Source organism: Aythya fuligula, chromosome 8 (genome assembly GCF_009819795.1).
Source record: "Aythya fuligula isolate bAytFul2 chromosome 8, bAytFul2.pri, whole genome shotgun sequence".
NCBI classification, from domain to species: domain Eukaryota; kingdom Metazoa; phylum Chordata; class Aves; order Anseriformes; family Anatidae; genus Aythya; species Aythya fuligula.
In genome coordinates, this window is record NC_045566.1 from 17,535,817 (window position 1) to 17,545,895 (window position 10,079).

At 41.0% G+C, this 10,079-nt stretch overlaps 1 protein-coding gene across 1 annotated transcript; it reads right to left on the bottom strand.

The window, feature by feature from the left end:
- Positions 1–4,052: 4,052 nt before the first annotated feature.
- Positions 4,053–9,507, bottom strand: PTGS2 (prostaglandin-endoperoxide synthase 2). The gene is made up of 10 exons (XM_032192313.1): positions 9,386–9,507; positions 8,662–8,778; positions 8,410–8,553; positions 7,786–7,929; positions 7,302–7,483; positions 6,507–6,590; positions 6,081–6,327; positions 4,895–5,181; positions 4,613–4,760; positions 4,053–4,459 (listed from the first exon to the last, which is right to left on the bottom strand). Exons 1-10 carry the CDS (start codon positions 9,435–9,437, stop codon positions 4,053–4,055), a joined length of 1,812 nt encoding a protein of 603 aa, XP_032048204.1. The 5' UTR covers positions 9,438–9,507.
- Positions 9,508–10,079: the final 572 nt, after the last annotated feature.

Sequence of the window (10,079 nt, forward strand, 5' to 3'; positions counted from 1 at the left end):
GCCTTGCACTGAGTCAGAGCAGCCGCCTTCCAGGAGCCTGCCCATGAGACATGGCCGCGGGCCCTTCTGGGACAGGGTGTGCTCACTCTCACCAGCTGCACCAAAGCACTTCAGAGTTTAATTGAGCTAGAGCAAACACATGCATGAGAGGGACCATGGGTTACCCACAGGAGCAGTCAGAGCTGGCCTCTCCCTGAGGTGACAGACAGCAGCCACATCCCCCTTAGGCAGGGGGGTAAAGTATTTTCTCCCCTCACATCAGAAAGCCCAAAGAAATGTGCTGGAAATGAATATAATCGCAGAGTTAACTGGCTATTAAAGAAAAATAAACCACATTCCTCATAGAAGATCTGTATATGTCTACATACACACAGCCTCCATGTGTGACCAGGAGAGAGACTGGAGCAATGTTTTTGGAGGGGCCCTCAAGACATTGTGGTTTTGGGGCTGAAGTGATTAGGACTGAGTTTTAAGTTGAAGAGAGTTAAGGGAGGTTTTTAGATGCCTGGGTACAGTAGGACAATAAGGGAACTACACACCAGTGGAGATGGAAAACTACAAAGTAAAGGCAGGAGGACTGTCATATGGGTATATGGACCTGTGGGTCTCTGGGCTAAACCTTGAACCAAAAAAATTTTGACTGGAAGGAAGATGACTGGATGAAGGACATTTGGCCCCTAGAAAGTGGCCATGAGAGGACACTGACACTTTTGGGATGGGGGTGTAATGGAGATGGTCAACAGTGGGATGATAGTTGGTGCTGGAGGTAGCATTTGGTCAGTGGCTGGGCAGAGGTGGTAGGAGTTAACTGAGGCAGTACAAGGTACTCAGTCTCCTTAGTTATCTCTTTCACAGCTTTCCCCTTTCCTTTCTGGAGATGAAAATGCAGGTGAGGGATTGGGTGGCACCTGGATATTCTATGAAGGGTAGAAACACATTACAGCAACTCATGCGAATCCCATCTCTGGGTTTTTATTAACAGAAACACTCCTTTTTGTCCCAGCCTCACAGCCCACTTTTTCACCTTGCATCATTCTTTGTCAAAGTTAGTCAAGATAGTCAAAGATAACTTTGCTAGAAAAAAAAAAAAGAAAAAAAAAAAAGAGAAAATCTGGGCCCTTGTAGAGAGGGAAGACAAATGGTTGATACTGTCCATGAAGTGGCTGTCACAGTTGATTTAGCCTCATCTGTTTGCAGACACAAATTACTGTCTCACAACAGTGAGAAAGTACCATAGATGAAAATATGCCCAACTGCGAAGACCCTGTCTAATTGCTGCTAGTATTCCAAAGTAGTTTCCACTTTTAAGCTAAGCTTGAAGGGAAATACATATGAACTATTCTTGCTTTGAACATTTTAGTACTCAATAGCAGCACAGGGAGGTTGGTTACACCAGCACGGTGTTATGTGTCGCCAACAATGTACCATCCCTCCAAAATGCTCAGGCACTCAAGAGAGCATTGCCGGCATGCAGCACAGTGAGTTCTCCATGGATTTCATAATGAAGTCCTTTTTCAGTAGTGGCAGAAGAGAAAAATAACTACATTTGGATGATTTAAATTATAGGCACCTTGATTTCGGGATATAAGAGATAATTCTGGATTTAAAATTCAAAAGCTATCTTTGCCCATTTTTAGTATATCCCAAAGATTACTCATTTAATCATGAATGGAAAATAAAATGAGAAAATTGTTTAATACAAAGTTGCAGTCATAGGAGCTTATTGAGGTAATGTTTTCAATTTATTTATATAAGCAATTGCATTTTAAAAACATTTTTGTCCTACAAAAATAAAGTGAAATAATTTACAGAATTTTAAATAAATAATTTTGAACACATATTTATCATGTGCAACTTGAACCCAGCCAAACCCAGCAGGTTGGGTCACAGACAAGTGAAATGTGGCTTCAGAGAACAAAATGCACAGTGAACGATTCCTTTCCAAAGCAGCTTATAGCAACTCAGCTGACATAAACTTTTTCTCCCAAATTCCTTTTTACCTACCCCAAAATAACTAAATTTGTCCAGACTTGTCCCTCTTTGACTTTAAGCCAAGCAGTTTTCTTTGTTAATGGTAGAAAGGTGCTCTGACATGCGTTCCAAAGATAATCTGAACGACAACTACATGTTTAACTGATGACCAAATAGTTTTCTCTTATTAGAATATACAGTCCTGACCACATTTTTGTACAAGGTTATTGAAGTTTCTCCTTTCTTTGTGCCTCAGATAGAGAAACAAAATGCCCTTCCTGAAGTGTTTATATCAAAGACCATCTCAAATCAGTCACTGGTATTGATTGTTATAGGAGATCTGGAGTCAGCTAATTGCACTAATGGTTACAAATTTACTCTGCAGAAGGTAATCAGTGTTTTCAAACAAATCCATAGAAACAAAGAAATCACAAGTCAAGCTATTCTACTACCATAGCCATTACAACACAAGCCTCTACAAATGCTTGAGAGATTCAGATGTAACATAAACTCAAGTCCTTTTCCACAAGTAGTCAAGGAATTTTGTGTGGGGGCACAGAATACCAGGTTGCTGCTCTACTCCAGTCTGAAGTGACATTCTTTTTACCTATAGTTCCCCAGCTGTTTTTATGGGAAGATCATCTTCTATATTTCCTCTCTAGAAATTAAAAACAGATACCCTTATATGCAAAGGTTTAAGTGCTGGTACAAGATCCTGTGTAACTTTTTATGTGCCCATATGAGGCTAGAAATTTTAGTGCTGGATCAGGACACATGTTTAGGACATTTTGTGCTAACTAGCCAGTTTTTGTTAAACTTAAGCCACTCATTTAAAATGCCTCTGTTTGTAATCTATAAATAAAATATTAGCATCCCCCCCCCCATCAAATAAATAGAGCTCTAATTCATTACTATGGATTGTGTATATAAAACCTAAGCTAACAAAGTCTTGTTGCCTTGAAGTTTTGCTCAATCAGTGCTGCATACGTTTACATAGCTTCCCAGTTTTTATTATTCCTCAATAATCTCAGTTTGGGTACACAAACCCATACTATAGTCATGTTCTTAACTAAAACTGTACTGTCCATTTGTCCTTAAAGTGACAGAATAAAATTTATGTTGTCAAGTAGACCAGAGAACTACAGCTATGAAAAAAAAAACCAAAAAACACACCACCAAACTAGCAACAAACTAATACTTTGGACTAAGTTTAAGACGTCCCTGAATTTGCAAAATAACATGCATTGGCTGTTGCCAAGTAGCCTTGTATTACAGCCTGATAGTAATTTCTAAGCTCAGTATGATTACTATCATGTTCTTACATAAATAACGTGATATATGCTTCAAAAATAAGAAGCATCTCAGACTAGTTCTATTTTCTTTAAATAATTAAATTAAAAAAAAGAAAAAAAAAACAAATATTATAATACCCTAATGCCCTAAGCAAGGACAATGCCCTAATGCCCTAAGCAAGGACAGATTTTTAAAAAAATAAATAATAATAATAAAAAAAAAACCAAACACCCACAAATATGCAAGTTACTGTGCAAATTGCCTTATTTGCAATGAGGGAGAGGTAGTGTCATTGATAAATGCAACGCATTTTCTGACTTTACAACATTAAAAAAGTCTTATAAACATGTATTTGTTAGTTTTGGAGTGCTTATATGGAATTCAGAATCTTTTCTGGTGGTTTTCATTAGGTCAAATTTTCTTCTGTTTTTAGTTTGATGACCTGTTTTCAAGCTTAAGCAACAAGTTGCTTTTGTAGTGTTCTGAGACCTACACAAGACAAAACCTAACACCTGTTGTCACATATTAAAACAAATACAAAACACAAAATAAAAATTGGAACCTTCATCCACTTTGGAATACGTAGTTCTGTTACAGAAGATTTTAAACAAGGGATTCACTGCTGTAGAGCTGAAACACAGAAAATCCCTTTTGTAAGTAGAAGCCTTACCCGAGTAAGGAATCTAGGGCAACCCCCAAAGTGAAGATGCAAAAGTGTTTTTTTTTTTTTTTTAAACTTTAAGCTATAAATAAAATAATTTATATAAATAAATAAATAGATGAATACTTTATAACTCAGCAGATCGCTCTTTCAGTAGTAGTGTGGGGTTGATATCTTCCATTGCTGTGTTTGAGGTACTAACATTAATAGTTGCCTCCGTGGGTTCAGGATTTAAGACGTGGAAAGCAGTGAAAGGACAGCCTTTCACATTGTTGCAGATGAGCTTCTGTAAGGAGGCAGTATTGATTATTTCAAATCCCACTTTTCCACCAAAGGTGCTGGGCTTCCAGTACTCTGGGGAACAGATAGCATTTCCCATCAGTCCTTTCAGAGAGAATGGTGCGCCGATTTCTACCATTGTTTCGCCAAAGATGGCACCTGGTCGTGGCTTTTCTACAAGGAGTCCTGGATACAGCTCCATAGCATCTATGTCTCCATAAAGCTCTTCCAGTTCAGCAGCCATTTCTTTTTCTCCTGTAATTATTGATGAATAAACATAGTAAGTGGAAAAATCCTGTTTTCATGGCAACACCATCCTGCTGAAGTTCAGAAACAGGATTGAAGGCTTCTGTTAGCTATTTTAAAGACAAGGGCACTTATTTATGAAGAAGGATTAAAAACTGTTACCTGTAAGTTCTTCAAATGATTTAAATGGTTTCAACATGAAGCGTTTCCTGTACTCATTCAAGGACTGGTATCTCATTTGTCTGCTTTGGTCAATTGAAGCCTTTGCTACTTTCTGTACTGCAGCAGGAACATTTTTTCCACCAGCAACCTATTCAGTAAAGATGAAAAGTAATAAGATCTCCAGATAAAAGTTATGAGGAAGTTATGCCTTCATATAGTTTTGCATAGATTTATTGCACCCCTGATGCAACCCCCAAATTGTTAACTTGAGAAAGTACTTACCCTGCCAGCACTTTGCTTGGAGAAAGATTTCACCATATGGGAAAGGCCATGTTCCAGCATTATAGAGTTGTTGTAGAGGAACTGCTGGAAAGTGTACTCCTGGTCATGTATTTGAAAAGTGTCAGGCAGAAGTGGGTGCCAGTGGTACAGGGTATTGAATTCAGCTGCAATTCGGTTCTGGTATTGGAATCGCTGGTTGAACAGAAGCTCAGGATCAAACTTGAGTTTGAAGTGGTAGCCACTCAAGTGTTGCACGTAATCTTCAATAACAATCTTGATTGTCTCTCCTGTTGGAGAAGGAAAAGGGACACAGTATTGGTACTAATTCCCTGAGGAACCCTATCTATGAGAGAACATGCAATTTCTAAACTCTTCTGGAAAAAATACTATAGGGATCAGGATAGCAAACACTCCTCAGCATTCCCTAATAGTACAGAGAGAGATCCATGCATTTTATGTGACTAAAAGTAGGGGGTAGAACAGTACTTAAGAGCCCAAGTTTTTGGCTGTGGCAGACAAACCTTTCTTTGCCTTATAGCTTGGTTATAATATACTATCTAGGGCAGAGGTAGGGGACAATAAAGAAAGCTAGTATCTGAAAGCAACCTCTCAGCTTCTGAGCTGCTTAAAACAATTTTCTTTTATTGGTTTACTGTTTCATCCACGATTTGGGCACAGTCTTTCCAAACTTGGTACATGTCAACATTAACAGATGAAATACCACTTAGCAGACAATTAGACAGGAGAAGTATGTACAATAACATTTTATGTAGCTTCCTGAACTTAACCACAGCCCCTCTTAAAGCATATCTGAACTGACCCAACCCCAGAAGAGAAAAAAAGAAAAAATTCTCTCAGAGCAACTGAGGTCATCTAGCCTCACAGGCCTCCTCTCTGAGAAACGAATCTTAGCTTCCCATCTTTTCACCGCTTTCAGTTCTGTTTCCCTTAAATACCGGAATTAATTATCACTTGACTCAATTTTCTTCAGTTTTGGTATTTAACATAGCAGGAGGCAGCTGTATTTTAATGTGTCAGGTCATGAAGGCTCAGATTTATTCCCTCATACAACAATTAAATAAGAGTTTTTCCTCTTACTAGATCTACTGCAGCTGCAGTACATCACAGGTAGAAGCGTCAAGCTCAATGGAACATTTGAATTGCACGTAGTAGAAGTGACACTCACCTATCAATATGAGTCTAGTAGTTTGGAATAACTGCTCATCATCCCACTCTGGATGCTCCTGTTTCAGGATGTCACAGACCCGATTGTGTTCTCTCAGCCATATTGTAGCATACATCATTAAACCTGGGACCAAACCAAACACCTCCTGCCCAACAGAAAACTGCAAGTGTTCAGGAACATGAGGAGGGTAGATCATCTCTGCCTGAGTGTCCTTCACTGTGGGTGGATACATTTCCCCATCTATCATCTGCCAAAGAGGGCACACAGGAAGAAGGGAGAAAGAAGAGGAGAGTCATAAGCTATCATGCTTATGAGATACGATGTATTGACTCTGTTAGCACTGACTTAAAGCAAGCAACACTGCAAGCAGAGCACTAATTTTAAGAAATATGTCATCTAATTAAAAGGCGGGAAGATAAGACATACCTGATATTTTAGCTTTCCATCCTTGAGAAGTCTCAGTTTAAGCTGTCTCTCCAAAGTCTCTCCATAAATGTGATTCAAGTCAACCTGTAAAATAAAAGCATTTGGAACATGAAGACAAGCTACATTTTTTGCTATTTTAGGATAGGTCCTAGTTCTGTGGATGCCAATACGATTTCATCCCTTAAATGTTTACCTTTTAATTATAATATTGTTACCTTATAAGTATCACACAATGATATTTAAGATGAAGCCAAATTATTTCCTGGCAACTGGAGCAATCACTCTGTAAGTTTTTAAATTGGACTGGCAATTTAAGAGGACTCTGTTTAGAGTGTCAGCAGCTTTTTATTATGCAGCCAGCTCTTTATATACACAAACATTTTACAGCTTTCTGTTTTAGACATACACACAACATTCATACTGAAAAATTCTTTATCCAAAGGCTGTCTGCTTTGTAGATAACTTTGTAGATAAAGATCTTAAAATTCAAATTTGCTTCTGAAGTTCTTTTTAATTTTAATAGACCTAACATATTAAGCAAAAGCAGATTCTTGGGAAAAAAAAAAGTCATAGCCCTCACTGTACAGAGCCTTTAAAGAGAATTATGTGAGATGCTATTCAGTCACCAGAGTTTTGCCTCCCCTCTTCCATAACTTCCTGATTTGTTGCAGGGCATGTTGAATGGTATGTGTACTAGTGTTTGTGCATTCTGACTACCTGTAAGGTATCACTCTAGCTGGTTAGTAGCTCCTAAGAGCTAAGTGCTGTGTTCAAGTTACAGAGCTATAGTCTTACCCCATGGCCAAGAGCTTTAGTGAAACCAGGTCCTTTCTTGTGGTCTGTCTTAAAGAACTGATGAGTGAAGTGTTGGGCAAAGAATGTGAACATCACATTTGTGCCTTGTGGGTCAGGAATAAATTTTTTCCGCAACAAAAACTTCTCCACAATCAGCTTTGAATCTGGGAGTTCTTTCTTCCCTACAAGGAAAAGAAAATCTCCTTATAGTAAAGTGAGATGTTCAAGACAGCTATGGTTACTACTTAATTTTGTTCCTAACAAAACAGACTTACTATTTTCAATTTATTAATGCAGGATTCAACAACAAACGCCAGAATGGTTATCTTTAAGGTCATTACACAATATGCAATACATGGTTATCCTCAAAGTCAACTACACTGTTAAAAGGTTGTAGACAAGCTTGCCTGTTGGTGTTTTATAAGACAAAAAGATAAAAAGGAATTCCTAGAAATGAACATTATGCATCTGTTTTATTCCTTACCTTTAACACCCATTGGTGTTGGACAGTCACGTCCTACCGGGGGAAGACTTCTTGTGTAATAGGAAAGATTGGAATAAGTTTCCCAGTTTTTGTAATTATAGTCACTATTGTAAGTTGGTGGGCTGTCAATCAAATGTGATCTTGCTGGAAGAGAGAATAAAAATTATATGTATTTGTTTTTATTTTAAAACTATACCTTTTAGACTCGAGAAGTAAGTCATATGGCCAGATTTTTTCCATATATTTTGCCAGCAGTTGTATCAACAAATTCCACACATATAATCCCATTTAACTTCAGTAACTGATGGTTGCTGAATAACAGGAATGGGTTCTGAATTAGCAATTGGCTCCAACTATTGAAATTTGCATCAAATGGTTCATGTTATGCTATATGCTAGCAAAATGCTAGATTTTATCAGTGATGAGAGCAAAATGCATTTCTGTCTGAAAGCACATTTCACATCAAGTGTGCAATGCACTGAAATCTTAAACTTTGTTTAGTGTTTTTACCTTAGTGCATTTTAGCTTGCTACTTCATGAATAAACTGATCAAGTAGAGCATTCTGGAGTCCTACAAGTAGCTCCTGCCAGTTAAGAGTATGAGAAGGGAGAACTTATACTTACACGTCAATACATATCTCATAATAGTATCTCGTAAGAAGGGGATGTTGTTGATGATGTTCCAGACTCCTTTGAAGTGGGTGAGAATGTAATGGACAGTATTTGGCGTAGGTTTCAATGTTAGTTTCAGCCATGTGAAGAATTCCGCTGTGAGCACAGATGGAAAGATTGTAAGTTAGCTATTAAGAATAACCTGCAATTTTGGAATTGAATTCTCAAAGTTCATTTCCATGAGAATGGATCCAAGATACTTACGTGTTGTACAATTTTCCCCATAATATCCTGTCCTTGTGCAGTCACATTCATACTGGTCAAATCCTGTTGTCATGCATACTCCTCTGTTCTGACATGGGTTTGAGCAGCAAGGATTGGCTAGAACAAAATTAAATACTCTGATTAAAATAGTGTCTTTTATACCTAGATCAGTGTTCTCACCACACCGAGTGAAGTTTTTGGATGTAGGTTGACAGTGCCCTGAAGTTTAATGTTCACTGGGATGTCAACAGAATGAGTACGCACTCACACTATACTTTAGAGAGCTATGGGTAACAGCTAACGACAAAAACTAGGAATTTGGCATTGTGGACTGTGACAAGCTTCTCAGAGCATTTGTGCTACCTCACACAGGTCAGTGGAGGCCTGACATCCTTCCTACCATACTTAAGTATTCTAGAAACCACAAAAAGTACAAGATAAAAATAAAAATCGTTCTGGATTTCCACCTGGAAACCTACACCCCGTGAACCACCCCTAGGCTGCAAGTGCAGCGGAGCCCCATGGAAGCTCCTTACATGCCCAGGACAGCGGGGCCGTGATGCGGGCCCTTGCCGGCCGCCCTTGCCGGCCTCTCACGGCCGCCCCCGGCCCGGCCCCCGCTGCCTCGGAGCCCGTTGCGCGTCGCTTTCACCCGCGCCACCGCAGCCGCCTCCCCGGCTGCTGCCGGCCCGGCGGAGACGGGTCGGGTCGGGACGGGTCTCACCTGCGTGGCCGGCAGCCAGGAGACCGAGGACCAGTGCGCAGGGTAGGATCATATCCCGGCGGGGCTCCGTGGTGCTGGTTCTGGTGCTGGTCGGGCTCTGCGGATGCTCAGTGCCGAGGACCCAGTGCTGCTCCCAGGTAAGCACCCGCCTATTTATCCCGGGCGCCGTGAGTCACCCCTCCTTCACTCCCCCGGGCCGCCGCAAAGTCACGAAATTGGGAATTTTTCGGCCCCGCCCCGCCGCCTGCTGCTGGGCCGACCCCGGGCTGGGCCGAGCCCGCTGCGGCGTGGCGCCGGGGGCCGGCTGGGGAGGGCCGGGACCGGCCGGGAGGAGCCGTCCTGCTGCCCGGCAGAGTCCATCCTGCTTCCCGACGGGAGCCTCCCTCTGCCCGGCAGGGGCTTCCTGCCTCCTGCCCGACGGGAGCCTGCTCCTGGCCGTCAGGGACCTCCCGCTGCCCGTCGGCCCTGCCGCGCTCCCCGGCCCGCTGTCCCGAGGCCCCCAACGCCCCCATTTCCAAGCCCGGTTTCCAAAACGCCTCCCGCACCTGGCCGGGCCCAGGCGTGTCGCGGTTAGTGAATAATCTGTGTACACAGTAATAGGCCATCCTGGATGTTCTGGAGAGGGGCACGAAAATCCATAATTGCATGATTCTTCTGGTATAGCAAAAGGTGTGTATTTTGACTTTAATTTTAA